This window comes from Vigna angularis, chromosome 2 (assembly GCF_016808095.1).
Source record: "Vigna angularis cultivar LongXiaoDou No.4 chromosome 2, ASM1680809v1, whole genome shotgun sequence".
In the NCBI taxonomy this organism is placed as follows: domain Eukaryota; kingdom Viridiplantae; phylum Streptophyta; class Magnoliopsida; order Fabales; family Fabaceae; genus Vigna; species Vigna angularis.
Window position 1 is genome coordinate 38666966 of NC_068971.1, and position 23675 is coordinate 38690640.

The 23675-nt window shown below is 30.6% G+C and overlaps 1 protein-coding gene across 1 annotated transcript; it reads right to left on the reverse strand.

Annotated features, from left to right (window-relative positions):
• Positions 1–2592: 2592 nt before the first annotated feature.
• Positions 2593–9657, reverse strand: LOC108329664 (pentatricopeptide repeat-containing protein At2g41720). Its single transcript, XM_017563991.2, has 10 exons — positions 9206–9657; positions 8939–9111; positions 8464–8569; positions 6874–7983; positions 6671–6776; positions 6380–6584; positions 5596–5728; positions 5374–5478; positions 4197–4317; positions 2593–3044 (listed from the first exon to the last, which is right to left on the reverse strand). The coding sequence occupies exons 1-10, from the start codon at positions 9563–9565 to the stop codon at positions 2974–2976; spliced, it is 2490 nt and encodes an 829-aa protein (XP_017419480.1). The 5' UTR covers positions 9566–9657; the 3' UTR covers positions 2593–2973.
• Between the last annotated feature and the right edge of the window lie 14018 nt (positions 9658–23675).

Below are 23675 nucleotides of genomic sequence, written 5' to 3' on the forward strand. Positions count from 1 at the left end.
AAATAAGTAAAAAAAGTATAATATATAACAAAAAAATCACATTAAATTTCTTTAGAAAATATAAATCACATGAAAAATAAGTAAATAAAATAATATTTTATTATTATAGTTGACACATTTTTTTATATTTATTTGATAATATATTTTTTATTTTTTTACTATGTTTTAAAAATATAAAAATTCATTTTTAACAACTATTTTATTTTTATAATACATATTAAATGAATGTAAATATACATAATTTCATCATTAATCCTATATTTATATCTCTCAACGAGTTTGTCGTGAAAAAAAAAAATCAGTGAACACGAAGGACCAGTTGATCAGAAAATTCAGAGAATGATTCTGTTTGATTATTATGTAGGGGAATAATTTTGACCACTTTTGAGAAACCCTAAATGGTGAAGATGGTACATGATTGCATGCAAAACTTTAGTTAACGGTTTGATGGATGTAGAAAAATCGATGAAGGAATCACATGGTCCTGGCCATCACTTTATCCTTTTGTGGTCACATATTCAAACATCTCACCCTTGTTTTTAACTTTTTACAGACACCTTTGCTTTTAATAACCTTTGCACACAGTCAAATTCCCATTCATTTATACCTCTAACTCTTATCTTCTTTTCACTAACAGATTCCTTCTATTATCTCTTAGCTTTTGCTACTTATAGAATCAAAATCTGAACCCTCATCATACTCTCATTTATTTAATGGAACAAATCCAAAACTTTGGTCAGAATAACTAATTGTTTTCTATGCAAAATAATGTTTCTATTTTACGAATTTTCAACGGTCTGTTTTTACTGTCATATGGTTCCACGAGCTCAATAAGGGAAAGAAGAGCAGCTTCATTGTTTTTTGTTTGCTGAAGGGTCAGAGAAACTTATGGTTTTACCCTTTTACTGTTTAGATTATTCTAAGAATACTATTAACATAGTCATTATTTATGGCTAAACATGGTTAAGATTCAGAGATAACTCTTTTCTTTTTTTTTTCAAAAAAAATAGCTGATACCTGTACTGATATTGAAAAGTATGTTGTTCGAGTTTAAGAGATGTAAGTTTTAAAAAATAAGTCAATTTACTAATTTATCAATAGTTAAATTACAAAACTTCTATTTCAAGTCGAATTAATATTTTTCAAGTCAATCCGTAATCAACCATGAATTCGGTTGGCACATTTTCACATTCAATAATCTTCAAAAAAAATTTATTGCACCTTTATACAAGCATTAGAATAAACTAACCTCTTCCAATGTGGTCCTCCAGAGGGTAGCACTATTTGACAGGCAGCTAAGGCCAACTTGGATTCCTTAAAACTGCCATAAAAGCCATAAAGAAATAAACATAAACAGGATTATTTTTTAGTGTTGCTTTATAATACTGACCCTACCGTATCATCATCGAAACTAAATAATATTAAGTGTTACTTTAATATTCTATTGCAATCTTATAAAATTCTTAAGCCACTTAGTTTTCCTTCTTTGAGGGCCTATTTGGGCCATAAGTTTAGGTAATTTCTTTTAGCATTTTCATACTTTTTTTTCCTGCACTCTTATAAGTGTGAATAAGTTCAAATTATTTATAGGTAAGAAACATTCCAAGTTTCGAATTATATAACTTCAAATTTATCATTATGAATTATATTATAAAAAACTTTAAAATATATTTTACATCACATAATTTAAAAATAAATTTTAACTTATAATCCAAATTTTATTATCATCTAAAAATATATTATGAATTATACAATCTAAAACATACTTTCAAATTTTGCAAACAAAAAATATAAAATACAGGCATTTTAAACTTTCTCAAAACATCCCATGAAAATACATGAAGAAATCAGGAGGGGAAGAAGAAAAAATAACCTCGAGTTTATACAGTTTTTGAGAGGGTCAATTTTTCCTTCTACCCGCACTTTCTTCTCATATTAATACGTCTACTAAAATACATTTATCTACTGTTTAAATATATAAAAATCTCACTACTTCCAAAATACGTCAACCATCTTTCGAATTATATGTTTCAAAACTGAAACAATTTTCTGAATTAAAACATTCAGAATTATATTTCAGATTCCAAATGAAACAATTTGAAATATTTACAAATTACACAACTTAAAATGTATTCTAAAATTATATTTCAAATTTCAAATAACAGTTCAACAGAAAAAAAATATGGACCATGGTTCCATATTAAAGAATCCAAAATATAGTTCTAAATTATGGATTACTAAATCCAAACATTATATTCCAACCTACACAATCCAGATTCCATAATTTAGAACATAACTTGAAATGACAAGATAAAGGCACGTTGGTCACCTTTTACGTTATGGAAGTGGAAAAGAAAATATGAGTGAGAAGGAATAATTAGAAGAGTGATCCAGTGGAGCTTACATTTTGTGTGCTTATTCCTGCAACTCTCTCTACATCCAATCAAACCAGATTTTCTTTTCCGGAACATACTAAACCAATTCCGGATCAAAATTTCCAGAAGTCTGTGATGGGATACAAGAACAAATTTGACAGCAGGAAGTAACACCCTTACATTTTACAGTGCAGCACTAACGTATCAGTAGTATATATACAGGAGCAAAACTTGATATTATTTACATGTTGCAGACCTAAAATGAACAAAATGTCTTTGGAAAATGCTAGGAACTCAATCACTCACACCCTTTTGAACATTTTTCTATTACTCAGTAAAATTTATTGATCTAACAAAATTTTAGTAAACATCACTTATTTAATGAGATATTGTAGTTTTCATAAAAAAATTCATTTCATTCAATAATGAAATGTGTATTATCAACATTTACCCAAAATCTTTATACAAGAGTAGCGTGTGATCCAATAAATTGAGTTCTAACTTCAATCTTCAAAAAAAATCTCAGAGGCTGAACTTCAGCAACAGCTGGACCTGCGTGTCACAGCTAAGCAAACAAATTGTGATTCCATGACAATGGTCAACTAAGAACCGGAGTTTCACCTGGTCGGCTGGAAGAAATTTGATCCTCAGATTTTCTTTTCAAGGATTCTGTACAAATTTATGACCAGGATTATTGTATGATCTGTGTCTCTCAATAATGTCCACATACTATACGGAGTAAAGCAGAAGCTATTAAAACACAGATGAGCAATGAGCTATCATGAAAGCTGATCATAAGACAGAAAACACCGGGGCTTTTTATTAAAAAATGATACCGGCAAAAACATGCCATTAAAGGTGTTATTCTCTTCTAAGTGTAAAAGAAACCATCACTTACATTTATTTTCCAGGAGTGGCACGAGAAAATAGGATATGTACAAGATGTCTATTGACCAATGTAAGTGTAATTTTGAGGCTTCTGTTGTGAACTTAGAAATCAAGTCAAGATATCAATTGATTACCCTAATTATTTTCTTCCTGTTCCAAGGGGATAAATTTGGTAGTAAAATGGAACATTTGCTACAATTGATTGTAATACAATCAATTCCCACCTGTAGCATTTGTCCAAACGGTATATCCACCAACTCAAAGTAACCCCATCAAAAAGACATACTATTGTCAATTCTAGATTAGGTTCCATAATGTTCCTCCATGTACATGACAGTAAGTGGGAGCACAAACAGTATCAGTGAGGTCTAACTGCTACCCATTTTGAGCAGGCAAAAAAAGTAGAAAAAATAACTTCTTGATAAGAAAACAGTTTGAATAAGAAAGAAGTCTAAGATTGCACCCACACATCACTTCTACACAGTTGAAGTTGACTGGGATAAACCGTCTGCATTACACAAGGAGCAAGCAAAATAGAGGACACTGCAAGAAGAGGTTTGAAGTAGCGACTCCTAAGTATTGAAATTCGAATATATCTAGCTAATGCAAACTCTTGGTTTCAGATCCAGGTAGCAATTTGAATCTCCCCCTTTCTGAGTCTTTCAAAGAATCATCAGTTAATAGAATTCAAATTCCATATGACAGGCACCGACCGTAATATAGTTGATAATCATTGAAAGCAGAGGGACATAGAAGCATTGTTGTGATATTAGTATTGAGCCTGATTTTGGTAAACCTCCCCTCCCCTCCCACCCTCTAAAAGGAGCACATTCATCCTAGTACATGCCTAAGCAAACCTCTACTATAAGAATAAAAGCACGTTCATATGAACATAAGGAAAAGCAATCATCAATGCAACATTAATATTCATACCAAGTCTTTCTTTTATAACAGCAGCATTTTCGTGCCCACAGCATTTTTGTGAAAACGAAGATATATCATGGAACATTTCATTTGATGGATGAATGCCTGCGTCCTCCATCCATTGCAATACCTGCTAAGGATTTGCGTATTTTTCAGATATGGTTTATTACAACGCGAAATACCCAAAATGAAATTAAAAAGCCAAATATCTACAGTAATGAAAAAAACAGAAGTTTTGATAGTTCTGTAATTTGCATGGTTCTAAATCATGTAATAATTTTGTTCATTTAGAACTTGTTAGTCAACTTTCAAAGCAATTTGTTGGATTGGAATAAAAAAATTATAGTTTTTTAAGGTGTTCCTAGTTTGAAGTTATTCCTTATTTCTCCTCTTTTGATTTTAGCAGAAAAATAACACAGTAATACTTCGAGATAAAAGCTAGAACTTGAAAAACTAAGATAAGCATCTAAATACTTGGGGAACCCACACTTAAAAGCTAGTTGACATGCAATTATCTATTGAATTTAGTTCTTTCCTTATCTTCGGTTTCTATTCACTAGACTGTTTTGCTAAGACCTACAATCTTCTATTGTTAGCTATGAATAGTCGTGAATTTTGGGTAATTCCCTTCTAAAATTTTGAGCACACCCACATAATTATTTAATCTATAAAGAAATATTTTGAATAGAGATCATCCCTCTATGCAGAATCTTGCTGCTACAGGTCACTATGCAAAATTGATAGTTATGGTTTAAGTAAAACAATAACTGTCAACACAAATCCCAACGTGAATGTTACTTCACGTTCACTGGAAGTACATTTTACAAACTAGTACAATTGCCAGAGTGTAACATCTTCATAAACAAGGAACTAGTGTGGGATTTGAAGCACTTTGGCAAAAAAAGATACTGTTTATTTGAATATTAAGATTCTTTGAAAGTTGAAGTTCCTTTTGTTAATATTGTTGTTGGGTTGGGCTTTGTAGTAATTGTCCTACAGTAGTATTTCACCAAGATATTTAGTATAAATAGGAATTTTAGCACTTTCCCTTCATTTTCCATCAAAACCATATATTTTCATCTTTCAACTATAATAAGTTAGATGCTAGAACTCTTAATATTTGTTCTAGCTACATATATGAACTTCTCTGCATCAGATTAATCTTAAAGAGAGAGCAAGATCTTACCTCTAAATACTTCCTCCAATTTCCAGATGATAAAAGGTTCTTCAATAAAATAGAGTAAGTGTTTAAGTTAACATCAATACCTGACGCCAACATTTTGAAGAATAACTGCACACATGAAAAATAAAATAAAAAAAAGGTAATGTAAAAGATATCAATGTGGTGGGAAATCATACTTATTGTTCTTGATGACATTAATATCTCCTACGAGAATAAATGGCTGACCTTCAACATAGTTTCAATCTTTCCACTTTTTCCTAAAGCATGCAGCAACTGATTCAAACATCCGGATGAAATTAGAGGAAGTGAGGGCTCTATGTACTTGATCATGTCAACAGCTGTCCTCCAATCTTGTAATCTTATGGCACAAGAGACACATTCAGTTTGATAGGAACATAACAGTAAAAATCATTAACTAAAGAAAAAATATTATGCTAATCAAACCAATGTAATTTGAGTGAAGGCATCTTTCCTTTTGTTTCTTGCCTACTCTTCTCATTAAATTCTGAGCTTTGGCAAGTAAATATGTACCAAAGCATCAAATTTCATAATATGAAAAAAGAACGTATAAAATGTATCAATTCATCATAAAACCAAGCTATTCAACTTCAAGTTCCACCAATAATATAATTAACAAGTACCAAATATTATTGTGGAGAAATATATTTTCTGCTGAACAATAATAACAATAATGTGTGCAAACAGTGGATAGTATGAAAACTACTTAATTGTCATTAAAATAAAACCCTTTTACAGCATCTACACCAATCAAAGCGGCAAATAATAGAATTCTAACTATGAAAAGTAGTAGCCATGAGAATTTAGCGTCAGATCAAGTTCCACGATGTCTTGATCAGGAATATACTAGCTACATTCAGGCTTAATTAGCTCAATTTAGACCTAACATAGAAGTTTTCAAGAAAACCCACAAAAGAGTAAAACAGGGAAAGACAGGTTTAGTGCAATACTTCTTGTAAAATGAAAAATATATCATAAAATCTGTACTTACATGCTACAGGCAGATACCATTTCAAAAAATATGGTATCAGTGAAAGGAATTTCTTTTTCTCTCATGCTTTGTGCTAGACTAAGAACCCTTCCCGGTTGACCACCTTTATTAAAAGATCTCATTAGGGCTGCACAGGCAATGGTATCTAGCTTGATGTCACTTGCTTCCATTTCATCAAAGAGTGCATAAGCTTTCTCCCAATTCCCTGATCATAGAATATTGTTATTCAGCATACATATATTAATATATTAACAAGACCCTAATATTTAACTCATTAAAAAATTATTTTACCAGCTGCATTGTAAGCATCAAGCATGGAGGTGTATGTAACCACATCAGGGTAACAACCAGATGATTTCATCAAGTCAAATGTAGACTCTGCTTCTTCAATTTGGCCCTAAAACATTATCATGGAAAAATGTGAAGGAAAAGAAACAGAAGTCTCAAATTTAATGGATTCACACCACTGAAATTCATCTTAATTATGTACTTACCTGTTTGCTATAGGCACATATGACAGAAGAGTAGACCTCTTTGGACAAAGGAAGTTTTAGATGCATCATTTCTTCCATAAAAGATAGGGCTTCACCATATTTTGACATCTTACAACAACCACTAATCAACACAGTGTAGGTAACAGTATCAGTTTTAATTTTTTTCTTGGTCATAGATTTGTACAAGTCTATAGCTTTGTCATATTCCCCTACATTCATATAGCTTCCTATAGCTGAATTATATGCAATGGTGTTTAACTTAATTCCTCTCATCTTAGCAGCTGTTAGGACTGTGTCAATCTTCACCTTCCGACTGCATCGTCCACATGCAGCCAAGAGTATGCATATTGAAACAACATTTGGTTGAATTCCATCTTCTTCCATTTCTCGCAAGACTTCAATTGCATCTGTCAGAAAACCACTAGATCCGTAGGCATCAATAAGTGAATTGTAACTGACAAGGTTTGGCTTCAACTTGTTTCTCTTCATCATATCAAATATTTCCCTTGCTTTTTGGGGTTTTTGTGACCTTCCATAAGCATTAAGGAGAGACGTATACGATACAACATCAGGGCGGAAACCATTTCTTTTTATCTCATTGAAAACCAAAAGTGCCTCATTGTCCATCCCACAAGCAGCATATGCACCTATCAGTGAATTATATGAGACTATATTAGGTTTCAGCCCTTCTGCAAGCATCATATTAAATGCAGCTTCACAATTTTCAACTTGCCCACACACAGAATACAAGTGAATGATACTTGTGAATGTAACAACATCAGGGGTACATTCTGATTTCTTCTCCCTCATGGAACTAAAAATATCTATAGCTTTGTCATATTGTTGAAGCTTTACTAGACAATGGATAACAATATTAAGTGTGGTTGTGTCAGGACGAATATGAGTTCCCTTCATTAGTTCAAAATATGACAGAGCTTTCAAATACTGAGCACCGCTTTTAAATGCAGACAGAATAATATTATGAGTAACAAGATCGGGCCCAACACCGTTGTCTGTCATTTTCTTGCAAACGCTGAGTGCTTCTTTCCAATTCCCACTAGATCCACAAGCATTTATCAAGTTGTTATAAGTATACCTACTCGGCGGTATCTGCAAAAATATGTCAGTGTGTCAAAAACAGGACTTATAGTTAACATACCATACCACCAATTGAAATGTTTATTCTACAAATTGACAGTTTACGACAGCAAAGGGTTTGAAGAAAATGAAATTAAAACCGGCAAGATCACTTTGATCACAAAAATCTCATCACCAGGACTAATAATTTATTTCTAACATGTACATGATGCATGAAGCAATTCAACAGTAGCCAGAACAAAACCTAAGGGTTCCTACACCAGCATCGGTGGACAGATATTCTGTATAATCTACTGAAACAAATTTAATTAAATGTCCAAGTGACCATTAAAGATGTAAAAGTATTACAGCACTATAAAATATGCTCTCTTGCATCCTCTCCTTCACCAAATATACTTAACTAAATTTAACACCATAATTAAGTTAAAAAGTTGATCACATCAAGTTGAACTCACTAAATATGACTAGGGAAGAAAAATGCATAGTACACACAGCTGCACGCAGCATGTCATCCATGATATTCAAAGCCCAACGCCACTGTCCAGCTCGACCATGTGCGTTGATAAGAGCATTGTAAGTCTCAACATCCGGTTTACACCTACAACCACGACAACGCAGAAACAATTCAATCCCCGCAACAATAAACCCTTGTTTGAATAAGCCTTTTTCATAAGAACTTAAAATAATAAGCATAAATAAGAAAAAATGAGAAGGTAAAATGAATATAGCTTCTCCCATAAGCTAAAATCAACTATGTACTTAAGTTGTATAAAAGTTCTCTCAATTAACTCCAAAACATTGAGGTGTGCAGATTGATTTTACCACAGTGCATGCTTGGATTTCAGCTGAGACAGTTCAAAAAGTATATTTACTCCAAAAAATTCGGAAATGTACAACGGAGTTCGCAAAAGTACTTTTTCCTCCTATGAAACTTTTAACAATCCAGAACTTAAATCCATTAATTCACCTCCATTCCTGCATCTCAAAAAACAATCCACGCGCATGGTCCGTTCGGTTGTGACGAGCGTGCAACCTAATCATCATGTTGTATATATCATTACGCGCACAGTAGTTCCTCTGTAACTTCATCCACCTGAACACGCGATTACAATGTTCAATGGACCCTCGCTGCGTCAACTCCTACAAAATCGAAAACGAAAAAACCCAATGCTGATTATATTATAAACAAAAACACTCAAACTGGTGCACACGAAAATCGGAAATTGCGGAATACCTTAATGAGGTAGGGGAAATTCTTGCGTGCGAAGCGGCCTATCCAACGGTTGAGTAGGCCATCGATGTCGTCGGAGAGGTCGAGTGAGAGGACGAGGTCGGCGACCTCGGAAACTGTCCAGTCCTTCTGGAAGCGGTTTCCGGCGACGCGGACGCGGTAGCGGGTGGCGATGTTGTCCTTGCGGAGGCCGGAGATTTTGGTGGAGACGTCGTGCAGGCCTCGGTCGTAGTCGACGAAGCCTTCTTTCGTTTCCTTGAATGCAATCTTATCCGATTTCTTCTTGCAGGAAACGGAAGTTCTTCGGTGAGTGGACACGGTGGCGCCGGCGAGTTGGAGACAGTGAGTTGCGGTGGTGGCCATGGACTATGACGTGGAGGGAGTGTAGTTGGAAGAATGGATTGTGGATAAATGTCCTCAGAAAAATTAGATATTTCTTTGGCAGCTTCCTCGGCATCTCTACACATTTCCTCAGCTAATATAATTTTAATTAAATTTATGTTCTGAAATTCATAATTCAAAATATAAACTTCGTATTTTGAGTTATGTATTTTAAAATATAAATTTGTATTTTAGAATAGAATAAAAAATTTGTATTATAAATTATATATTTTGAATTTTTCAAGGCTAATGAAAATCTTATATTAGAGAATAAAATTGAAATTTTTAAATATATGGGATGCATGTTGAAATTATGGAGTGCAGAAGGAAGCTTATCCTTTTGTTGTGACAAACTTGAGTAGTTATAATTGGGCTCGTATGGGTTTGCCATTGGGCTTTATCCGGGTAAATTGAGAGGTAATTTTTTCTTGCAACTCTTTATGTTTCTTCCTGTATTCTCATATGAAAAAAAAATCCTCATTTTATTATTTTTAGATTGTGTAATTAAAAAATTACTTATTAAATTATTTTTAAATTATGCAATCTGAAAATATAAAATGATTAACTTCTAATACAATTTAAAATATTTAACTTATATATTACATAATTTGAAAGCCATTTGACTTTTGAAATGTACAATTTAAAAATATCTTTTCAATAAAAACAACTACTTCTATATTACTTAATTCGAAATTTATTTTTAATTTCCGTATTATAATATCCAAATTTCGTTTTAACTTTCAATTTACACACTCCAAAAGAAAAAAAAAATCAAAATTTCTTTTATATAGGGTGCAGAAAAAAAAAATATATGGAAGTGCAAGAAGCTGCCACATTGAGAGGGTGATTTTTTTCACTATCCTTCCTTTCTCACCTTACTTTCTTTGATATTTACAACAGGTATAATTGATATTTTAAAACATGTATGAAGAAATTTCCTTGACTGAATAGTACTTTAGTTTATATGGATATAGGCTTCTAACTTTTTTTTATTATGTTGGATTTTGGTCATAATTTGCTAAAATTTAGAATTTACAATTCTTTTTAGACATCTAAGAGTGTTTTCTTTTAAAATATACTGCACTATTTAATATTTGAAGAATTGAATAATATTTATATCATTATTATTTAATAGTTTTGTTTAGATGAAGTTAAATTTCAAGTTTAACATGAGAATAAGTTAGATTAAAGTTGATCAAATTACAAAGAAAATAAACTCAATTCCTTTACATTGAAGTGGATCAAATAAATTATGAAGCTATCCCATACAGTAAACATCCATGTTCATACATATGCAATGTGTTTTTCTATGATCCGAAACTCATACTTTGTGATGGTGTTATTTGATGAGATGAAAAAGGTTACCATAAAGAAGTCATAATATATGACATGGCTTAAATATCATTATAATTAGTGTAACGTGTTTTCGTCTCTAACTTTAGTCAAACATAAGGGAATAATATCTATGTTGAGAATTTTCTTTGAATTATAATTTATAAACATAAAGGATTTAAATTAGACAAATTGCTTGAAAATTTGAGACTGAAATTTAATATTACGAGGAAAAATAGTGACATTTAAAAAATCCAATATTTGAATTTTCTTGAATAGTGCTTATGAGGAATGACGGACGTGACTCCAAAAAAATTTGATTGTTCTAAGGTTATTATATTATTATACTTCTAAAAGGTATACCAGTGAAGGGTAATTTACTTATGTTAAAATGAAAAACTTTTTTCAAAAAGAAAACGTTAGAATTCATCTTTTTGTAAAAGTATAATAGACTTTTAAAAAGTCAAATTATTTTATAAGATAATTTCCTATGACTTACCTAACCCCTTATTTTTTCACATTATATATGAGATTATAGGAATTTTATTAGACTATTCCTTAATATAATGAATGAATCTAAAATTCAATACATATTCTAAACATCTCAACAACATAGTATTTTCTATTTGGAAATAATTATGTCTAAAAGTCATTATATCAAGACTCATCACAAAAGTACATATAATCACATCATTATTTCATTTCCATGTGTATCTAACATTCATATTAACATTCAACACATAAGAAGAAAAATAAAGAATAGAAAAAAAAAAGCTTGAGCGAAAATTTACTTGAGTTAAAAATTCATGGCTTGAATAAAAAAAATTGCAAATAGAAAACTCAATTACAATATTATTTTTGTTTAAGTGAACAATTCCTTTACCTTGACAATAAGAAAAAGACAAGAGTCATTTGCAATATTATTTTTGTTCAGCGAAATTTTCTTTATTTTAGCAAAAACAGGATTAAGAGGTACTTGGATTTTTCTCCTATTTTCATTTAAGCAAAAATATCATATATTAATATTATTTAACATATCCAACCAACTTTCAAAGCTCTTATCCCATATATAAAACTTACAAATTTTAAACAATTTAAAAAATTACTAACATTTTAAATTTCTCAAGTATAACTTACATTCTCATTAAACTCATAAATCAACATATGTATATATCTAAGACTTTGAAATTTAAATTGAACTCAAACTAACTTGATTACTAACACCCATAATTATTTAAACATCAAATAATTCATAAAATAACTCAACATCATTCAATAACCTGTACAACATCAAAATCAATATTTAAATATCAAACTATCAAAAATTAATATATTTGCATTTTCAAAATATAGTATTTTAACGATTTTTATCAAATAATATCTATGTATAAAATATATATCAGTATGATCGAGACACATTTATATAATTAAAATATTCTATGGGAAATCATGAGTTAAGCTCTTAACTCCAATATTCTCCCAAAATAGAGTTACACTTGTAACCTTTCTCTTTTTTCTTATACCCTTGTAACTCGCTTTTATGTCTGCGAAAAAGAAACCTTCCTTAAAATAATTAATCCATTAAAAAGATTTAAAAAAAACATTATTTATTTTATTCTATTTTTCTATATAGCCACATGATGACCAATGATATTGACATCACAACTTTTAACTGTTTTTAACTACATCCTTATATCCTTAACAAATAATATTAAAGAGTTAACATGATGAAAAAAAATATAATGAAAAATATTACCGTCTTTATTTCATCAATCACCTATTAAAAGATAAACACAATGAAAAAAATATAACATAGAAATTCTAAATCCGAAAAGAAATCATAGTTGTTATCTAAAATACAACATAAATTTCTCAAATATTTCTGATAATGTCAGCAAATAACTCTAAAAAAAATACAAAACAAATGAAAGCCATATATACTTTGAGCACATATAACATACGGTGCTTAATTGGTCGGTTTCAAACCCACATGAGTACTCAATTTTGATTTGGTGGCTTCATGAACAACACATACACACACAAGTGCTTTGCACTTTGCAAAATCTTTCTGTGGAAATAGTTTGATGAAGCTGTCATTGGATGCACATGGACACAATTGTACAAATTTTATTTACTCCAATAATTCCGAGCTTTTTTTATTTTTTTTATTATTTTCTTTTATGTTTCACTTTACAATTTACATCCCTCTCTAATCCCAAATGATTGATTTTCTAATTCTCATATGAATCGCTGAAGAGTTATTCTAAGACCTGATTTACTTAACGTTATTATAGTTAATTATTGAAAAGGAACGAGTTTTCCTTCTTCTTTTTTATAAATTCAAGAGAGAAAAGAATATGGTTTTAACTAGAGTTGTCAAAATGGGTCACAACCCGCGGGTCAATTCGGTCCACCACGGGTTTGAGCCAGGTTGAGTTTGAAAAAATTGTATTTCTTTTTATGCGGATCAGATTTCAACTCGGCTTATTTAAACCTACCCACCAACCTACCTACCTAATTTTATTTTATTAAAATTTAATTTTAATTTTATAAAAAAATATTTATTATTTTGTTTTTGCTTGAAAAAATTATTTAAGTTCCTTATTTTCAAAATTAATTAAACACCCATGTTGGGAGTGAAATTTGGGAGTGAAATTGTTTAGATTTGAATTATAGAAAGTTTGTAATTTTTTTAATTTTAAAAAAATTGTAATTAAGTGAGCCAACCCGTTTACCCACCAACCCGTGGTGAGTCGGGCCGGGTTCGAATTTTTCTGGCTTGCTAATAAATAAGTCGGGTTGAATTGGCTCACTTAGTGACTAACCCGTGGTGGACCGGGCCAGATCGAGTCGGGTGGTCTGTTTGACAACTCTAGTTTTAACTTCAACAATCTTCTCCTTTATATTCCACAAAATTATTAGAAAAACATGTTTTGAATTTCAATACTTATTTATCAAACTTGATTTCAGTTTATCAACTTTTAAATTGATAACTCACTTCTTCAACTTTAAAAATATAAAAAATTGTTTTTATGTTTAAATTAATGATATTATTTTTTATTGCAATAATATGATCCAGGTCACTAAATTCACATTTTTTAAAATTTAGAATTTTTTTCGTTAATATAGAAACTGGAATTAAATTTGACTATCAATACACAAACTACAAATGCATTTTCTTAAATTATAAATATATGATTACTTTTTCCACTTTAATTTTTTAATCATTTTTATTATATTATTATAGCATATGGCTTTATTTTATATTTTTTTCCCTTTTTCTTCTCTCCCCTTTTCACCTGAAACTACCCATTTTAGATGCGTCATAGTTAAAAAGTTGACTTGTTTTTCGTACTTTCTTGTCTCTCTCACCCAATTTCCATATTAAAGAGTTACAGCGATCCAGACCAACCATTACTAAACAAAAGGAGAAGAAAATACCAAAATAAATTGAAGTAAACATAAAAGAAAGTAGTTTTCAAGTTAAGAATAGTTAAATATTATAAATCTTCTTTCGATAACTTTTTCCTAATTCTGTAGTCGCATGAGCGGATTTACCAAGTTTACTGATTTGGTACTATGGATATTGAGTTTCATTTGTGTTTCAATACAATAATTTTTAGAGACAGTATGTGGATAGATTTTATGGTAGTATAATGTAAGAAGCTTAGTTTTCAGGTTATCCTGACATTTTAATAATAATTTCATCTCAGATAGAGAAGGAGATTATGTGGTGAGGATTAACAGGATATCTTAGTTTATGGAATGATTTTATTTGTCCAGAGGTGATTAACGAACTTAGCTTGGGAGGAGGCCACTGTTCTTCCACCATAAGTGCATGACCCGCCATAACTCGACATCAATACATGTATTCAGATTTGTCAAGTCTAGAATATGCATATATATGTTTAAGTTCCTGTTTAATTTTAAAGTGAAATGTGTTATATGCTGAATTATAATTGCATATTTGATCCGTTTACGATATTAGCTTATCTTTGTTTTTTTTCTTGTTTTTTAAAGACCTTATTTTGTTTTTTGGTTAAAGATAAAATTCTTTTAGATATTACACTAATTTGTACATTTGTCCTACACAATTTTAAAATAATTGAAATTAATATATCAAAATTGCAATTGCTAATGTAGTATTCTATTTTTACTCATAATATAATAATATAAATAATTAAGGTTTGAAGGCTTGCAAGTGGAAGGAATTGAATTGAAATGACATGTAAAAAGAAATAATTAACTAGTAACATAAATACTTGACAACATGTTAATATAAATATTGTTTATATTCATTGGACTTAAGATATTTAGATAAATACTTCTATGAAATATATAAGGTAAATCTAGTTTTCATACCAATAAGGTACACTTACATACATATGTTATATACATTGACTATATATTATGTTTTCTGTGTGATGTTTTACAGTGGTAGTATATATCACAAACAAATTATATTAAGGTATTACTTACTAATTTAGTTTTAAAATAAAATTTAAAATATAAGAAATCTCTCAAACGCTGTATATAAGTTTATACCAATATATTGTTGGCTTCAAATGATATTTATTAATTTACTTTGTCAAAACATACATTTATGGGAAAGACCAATTTCCTGACCAATCTTGAATCCATATTGCATTAAATTTGTTCACTTGTATAAAAGGACATTGTCGTGGTATTAGAAACATGAAGTTATTTATTGGAATTTATATTCCGCCAAATTTCTTGTTACATGTGAACTAGACCTTAATTATGGTATATATTACCCACGGTTTTGTGCCTCCACCTCACTAGTTTAATGAACAATATACCTTCTTTTTAACATCACGAGGTTTCAATTCAAATGTATACATTGGTTTTAAAGAATTATATTGGTTTCATAAAGCATGAAGCCAACCAAATCTTTCATAATCTCTCCAGCTAGAGATCTATTTTTTTAAAACATTTTTTTTAAATTTTCCTAAATAATAATTAAATATAAGATTTTGGTTTTTTTTATTAAGGATGATGAAGCGAGTTGTGTCAGACGAGTTAGCCGACAAGCCGTAATGAAAAGCATAGAATACATTAAGATTTTAAATTCGCTAACTCGTTTAAGCTCGACTTGTATAATCTAGTAGCCCATGTGGGTTTGGGACGTGGCGGGGCAAGCCAACCCGTTTACCGCTTTCTTTCCAAAACTTTTTTCTTTTGTTTGAAGCAACTCAACACAAGCTAGCAGTTCCAACGTTTTGTTTCTCTCTTTTTTCTCCATACACATGTCTCTTCTTTTTCCAAACACACGACACATAACATTCACTTTCTCATCTAGTCTCGCATCGCACTGCATCTCTCACCACTGGTTCGCCTCATCTGGATTGACCTTGCCATGAAACTTGGCCGGATGATGCTGGAGGAAACTCTCTAAACTACACTCTTGAACTTGAGCAGGTGGAGTATGAAAAGGCCTTGTTGGTGATCTATCATTGTTCGTCATATCCACATACTGCCTCTAGGATGTCTCAGCTGACAGTCTAACAACTTCTAATTGTTGTAAGGCAATCATATTCTGCTGCATAAAGGATGCATTCTGCTGCATAAAGGATGCATTCTGCTATTGCATCGCCGCCACAAAAGACTCCATCATACAGACTACGTTAGGAACCTCAGGATTTGTGGATGGGGGAGGAGGAGGTCAAGGTGTCATCTTCTGTTCACACAGAGAAAAACCATCAGTTCAACTCAAAGAAATAGAGATACTGGCTAGCAATAATTATGAGTATACAACACAAACATGGTACACTCATAACCTACATGATTCCTTAGGAAAGTACTTCTCTAATACAAAAAATGTAACATCCCAAAAATATAGTATTAAACTAATAAGAGTTATCCCATATTTAATAAAATAGAACAGTCGTTAAACAAGGAATAAAAGTTTCGTCATAGTTATACAAAACATAACTATAAATTTAACTTTATATACAAACCAACATAAAATAAAACTATAAACATAGAACTAGTCTATATAAGACTAACCATTTGTCGTCCCGTCATCCAATGCTCGCTCCACGGATAACTCAACACCCCTCTGCTCACACCCACCACATGATCATAGCCAAGATCACGAAGTACAAGAACATACAACAAAATACAAACAAAAGGGTAAGCTAGTGTAAACAGAATTGTTCTAAAATAATTAATACATCAACCAATCACAATTCCAAGCCAAGATAATCACACATGTTATACATTTAATCAACCTACACTTGACTCATCTGGATATAGTATGAATGTCAAACTATGATAGTTTATGCACTTGTAATGATAATACTACTGGTTCAATCCAAACTACCACATAAGGTTAGTCTTTTACAATTGTCTTTGGCCAAGGTAAATCCCCTAGACAAGAACCTCCTACTACTCTTACCACATGTCTCATGCCTCTCTACTTGAGAATGAATGATGATTAGAGTGTCAGGATAAATTCCAACACTTAATTTTATACATTCATACACTCGACACTAGATAACAACATTAAGAAATTCCTCCTTGGAATTCTTTTCCACAACCCTTCACTCACATAATTGATTTCATATAAATCCATTAGTCAATCATTAACATTCAATAAAGTATCATAAGCAATGCATCAAAGCTCACAAACCAACACAAAACACACTAAAAAAAAGACCTGAGGATGCTCAGCGCCATTCTTCTCGGGAGAAGGGGCGCTCAACGCGATTCTCCTCGAAAAAGGGGCGCTCGGCGCGACACCAGATTTTGATTTACATTTAATATGACCTTAGACACTCTCTACACAAGTTCAACTGACTCCTACGACCTTCTAGGTACTCGAAAACATATGTAAACACCTTTCGAACTCAAAGTAGCTACCCCAAACTAACTTGACCAATCTAAACTTACTCAAACTCAATTCTACTACTTCTAACACCTATTTTAGAAAATCAAACTTTTAAACAAGTCATAAATGACTCCACAACAGACTCCAAATCATCATTTTTAGTATCGACTTTCAAATTGAGAATTTGACCATTCAAAACCTATAAATTACCTTTGAAACAACATTATAAACACACTAGAATAATTACCATTTCATTCTAAACCACATATTAGATAACTCGCATCCTGAACAAGTTACTAAAGACTATATTAACTATTCTAAACCAGAAATCATTACTGAAGATCAAGATTTTAGTAAATTACCTTTCAAACTCCCATTTTTGACCAAAATCTACTTTCCTCTTATATTCAAGGTTACTCAACTGTCTAGATCACTTTAGAAACTTAGAATGCACTCAAATTACCATCTTACCTCACCCAAAACAGCTTTGCATATTAATATAACAAGTACATACAAAGCACACTTGTTGCTTCACTCACAAGGAACTCTAGAAATGCTTACGAAACACCAAATTGGAAACGAAAAAAGTCCTTAAGACCTCAAATTATAAAAGAATCAAGAAAAGGACAAAATTGATACATGCGAAATGTTTTCCCTAAACATGATTATAAATTGAGGATTTAAGGAAAAAGAGATAGAAACTTATTTGCTTTAAAACAGAATCTGATTGGTAGAGAATGAAGATAACTCAACTGTGATCACATAAGAACTTCATGATCGTCAAACAGATGATCAATGAGTAAAATAACTTAGAGAAAAGGGAAAGAGAACTTAGAGGAATAATTATAAAGAAATGATTGGTGTGTTAAGTAATGAGATGAGTTTAAAATTTTTTATTTATATTATTAAATTATTTTAAAATAAAATATTTAGTCTCATTATTTTAAAACACCTATCAACTCTAATATTCTATTTTCTAATTTTCTAATTTTCTAGGTTCTTACATATTTTTAACTCAATTTATAAATATAATTCTAATTATTTAAACTAGGTTTAGATTAAATCTAAGTTTACATGCTAATATTTTTTTTATTCAGTTTTTACAAAAATAAGATTTTGGATTTTTCTTCTTCATATAACAAAAACATAATTTGTATATTTTATTGAAAGATAACACACTTTCATTATGTCAATTTTTTTTCCTTTATTGAAAGTGATGGGTGGATTTTCTGACGTTATTAGTTAATGTATTTGGTAAAAATTTCAAATCAATGTTAAAGTGACAAAAACAAATTACACTAACATTAATCTTTTAAAATTTTAAAATAAGTAAAAACAAACGTCTACCAATGATTGCAAATAGTTATGAGTTATTATATTCATTATTAATTTTATTATAAAAACATAATTTACTCATTTATTAATTTACAACTTTTTAATCTTGTTACAATTATATCGACGCCATGTTCAGTTTAAATATAAACTTATTATTGGTAACGAACAAATTAAGCTTTGGTATTATCCCTTATTTGATTAGAATAATTATGAACAATTTGAATTGTAAAATAATTTTCATTTTAATTTTAATATTAGAAAATTATGATTTTATATTTTTGAATATTATTTTATTCCCATTTACTTAATAATAACAACAGTAACACTTTCATCATAATTCAACTAAAATTGGACCATTAAATATTAAAGTTGATATAATAATCTCTGATCATAAAAATATTAGTTATGAATAATTTAATACCATTTTCATCGATCATAGCTAATCGATAGAAGATTGAAAATTTATAGGTTTGTCAGATTTGAATGTTTAGAACAGTAGTTTCCAAGAGAACCGACACAGTAATTAGTGGAAGAAGCCAAAGAAAAATAACGACAAAATTCTCTTACAATTTAAAACTATTTTACAGAATTTCTTTTTTATGTAAAATATTATGTACGTCGCATTAATTGTTTATGACTTTTAGAAATATTTTGAAAACTATTTTAGAAATATGTTTTTACATATTTATTTATGAATTATTAGTGACAGTTGAAACAGCAATCTTTTGTACTAGAAAGTGTTGAGGACAAGACCAAACAGTTCCTGTTACCACGTGTATTGTGTTTCCTCGAACCTTCCATTAGATTGCATTTGCATCTAATTCTCCAACAAGATTCAATGCCTACATCTTAAGCTTCGGTTGGACCCTTCTTTTTTTTCATCAAATAAAAATAATAATAATAATAACAATAATTATTATTATTATTATTATTATTATTATTATTATTTTACAGTTTTGAATGTGTCAAATAATTCGTAAAGAAAACATAGTTTTTAGAATTTCCCACCGACAAAAACATGTTGTCATTATGTGGATTTTTTTGTCTGAGACATCTTCATTTACCCTTTTATTTTCATGTTCCATCATCTTCAAATGTTCGGTATTTTCTTTGTAAAAATTCTCCCCTCATTTTCATAATTTGTATTTATTTATAGATATAATCATGCCCATATATGTGCCTTACTTCAATTTATTTACCAATAATCAGTCCTCGTGTTTCATGGAAGTGTTATATTATTCTTCCACCCTTTTACTGTTGGTAATAATATTACATTGATATTAATTGATTGTTTTGCACATATTGATAGTCCATTCACCTCGTACCCTATTTATATATATATTATTGCTATATAGTTATTCATTTGTCAGATGCCCGATGTGTTACAGATTGAGTTAAATCATTGCGTTAATAAAAATGTAATATTTAGACATTAACTGATATTTGTCTCCTAACATTACAAAACAAATAAATATTTAGCATTTGTATTTAATTAATGTTGTGATTGTATGAGATGACTTAAGAGAATAATTTATTTACTTTAAAAATTTTGAAGTAAAATGATTTTTTATGAGAGAATTAAAAAGAACTGAAATTGAAAAATTTTCAGAAAACATTTTAAATAACTAAAATAATAAAATTAAAATTTACATAAAATGAAATGAAATTAAAATTTTACAAGTTGTTATCGGCTTCAATTGAAGGTTAAGTTAAGTTAGTTTTAGTCGAAAATACACTTAGTTAAAGATCGACGACTAAAAATTTAACTAAATTAATAAAAATCAAAGATTGAATCGAGTTGTCTGTGAATCGATTTTAGCGAAGGAAAATCAATTATATCTCTTTTGAATGCATGTAACATCTTCTAGGCATGAGAATCAATTCTCCCACTTTTTCAACCTATCTATTATTGCTTATTTTTTTATTCTATTTCTCAATTAGTTTGGAACTCAAGTTTCTTTTTTACTATGGTACTTCCAACAACAAGGTCGTAACTAAATTATTTATTTTATTCTTACTTTAAAAATAATATTTAGATATATAAATAAAAATCATGAGTGACACACAATATAAATATAAATATAAATATAAATATATATATATATATATATATATATATATATATAAAAGTACGGATAACGATATGTTTTTCATTAGATTCATTTTAGAGATAAAATCAGCTTTCATTTAGCTTAAAACTTGTTTAATCCTCTTTTTTATCTTGTTTTTGTAAATAATTGTACTTTAGATTACACTTAGGAGATATCATCACTAATTTCCCTATTTTATAGATTAATTTTGTGCTTTGGAAGAACATCAATCAAATCAAGGCGCTGGAACCCAAGAAAAGCACATAAAGCATCAAAAGCATGATCTCATGAAGAACATTTTTATTTCCCAATAAGTAAGTGGGACAAAACAGTATAATTTGGATAACCTAATTTTTTATGTCAGACCTCATAGAGATTAAGAACATTATTACAAGCAAAGGACAAATGATTAAAAATAAATTGGAGCTAAAACAATCGTTTAATCAGTGTCCATTAATTGACTAACAAACAATAAATGGAAAGCATTGAACTTGTCACATATCACAACCTTTACTTTTATGTTAAGCAACATATACAAATTGTAGGGAGGGACAACACACACATAGATCTCCACACTGGTAAGATATTGTCCGCTTTAGGCCAAGCCCTCACGAATTTGCTTTTGGTACCACTCCAAAAGGCCTCTTACCAATGGAGGTATCTTATGTGTATATAAACTCATGTCCATCTATTATTTTATCCGATGTGGGACTTTGTTTGTACCCAACATCCTCCCTCAAACAAAGGACTATGGTTCTCTACCTCTACCTCCCCAACAGCGAAAGTCTTTTCTTATTCTCGAGTACACCATGGCCAATTGAGCATATCTTTGTCCTCTTTCACGATCCACGGTCGCAACATTGAGCATATCTTGCTCTCCAACTCTCATGACTCATCTGGCTATCTGTCACTTGCCACCTGCCAGAGCTTCACCTGATCATGGGAAGTACTCGTCTGAGCCCTGGTCAGTGTGAGTCCAAAGTCCCACATAGGATAGAAATGAGAAAGTAGAGCAATATATAAAGGTGAAAGACCCATTAACCCATTGCCTTAAGGTTTTGGGTAAAGAGTGGTGTCGATCCCTTATATAGTTGGCTCAGATGTTATTGGTGTTTGTGTAACCCACAGGGGACCTCCTCCTTGAAAGACCCAACAGGTTGGGTACAAACAAAGTCCCACATCGAATAAAATAATAGATGGACATGGATTTATATACACACAAGATACCTCCATTGGTAAGAGACCTTTTAGAGTGGTACCAAAAGTAAATTCGTGAGGGCTTGGCCCAAAGTGGACAATATCTTACCAGTATGGAGATCTATGTGTATGTTGTCCCTCCCTACAAATGGTATCAGAACCCATGGTTCAGGTCTGGTGACCGGGCTCAAGACGAGTATGTCCCTTCATGATCAGGTGAAGCTCTAGCAAGTGGTCAATGGTAGCCAGATGAATCATGAGAGGTAGAGAGCAAGAGATGCTTAGTGTTTGACCATTGATCGTGAAAGAGAGCAAAGAGAAGTGGCGACCATGATGTACTCGAGAATAAGAAAAGACTTCCGATGTTGGGGAGGTGGAGGTAGAGAACCATAATCCTTTGTTTGAGGGGAGGATGTTGGGTACAAACAAAGTCCCACATCAGATAAAATAAGAGATGAACATGATTTTATATACACATAAGATACTTCCATTGGTAAGAGGCCTTTTGGAGTGGTACCAAAAGCAAATCTGTGAGGGCTTGACCCAAAGGGGATAATATCTTACCAGTGTGGAGATCTATATGTGTGTTGTCTCTCCTTACAAAAACCACAACAAAAAACAAGGCACGAAACTACAAACAAAGCGACATACAAGAATTACGAACCAAGATTGTAAACAAAAACGATGGTCGAGACCACACGAAACCAGAATAAGAATTGTGAAACTAGAAAAACCTTAAGTAAGAAAGAAAAAATAAGGTGGACCATGCTTAGGTGAATACCAAGTCATGAAAAATGATTTCATATTTTTCACTAGTGCTACATAATGTTAAAAATATTTACAATAATTATTACTAATTATAAAATATCTTATAATTTAAACTTAGGAAAAATAAGTTAATTTATAAATTATTGGAAAATCATATCAAAATATTTAAAAAATAAATTAATTTATGATTGAGACAATCAATTTATCAATTGTCTAATTTATTTTTAAAAAATCATATCAAAATATTTTAAAAAAAATTGACATATACACCATTCAAATTTATATTTATATCAACCAAATGCAGAAACAAACTAATCTATCATTCTTAATCAAGCTCAAACATGAATGTAATTTTACGCTTATCGTTTTTTGAGATAGAAAATCCTCTAATTCAAATAAAACCTAATAAGAAATCTAACATTATATACGATAAAAGAAAGATAAAGAAAACAATGAATATAGAAACATTTAATATTATACTATTTCTTTATGGTAGTGTAAGAAAAGCATTTAATATTGT

What these genes read in the sequence shown, in the direction of transcription:
- LOC108329664 (XM_017563991.2), bottom strand. Translation starts at nt 9,565, where the DNA reads ATGGCCACCACCGCAACTCACTGTCTCCAACTCGCCGGCGCCACCGTG. An exon ending in ATTTCCCCTACCTCATTAAG is followed by an intron (nt 9,112 to 9,205) that starts GTATTCCGCAAT and finishes TCGATTTTGTAG; the next exon opens with GAGTTGACGCAGCGAGGGTC. An exon ending in AGATTGAAACTATGTTGAAG is followed by an intron (nt 5,479 to 5,595) that starts GTCAGCCATTTA and finishes TCATGTGTGCAG; the next exon opens with TTATTCTTCAAAATGTTGGC.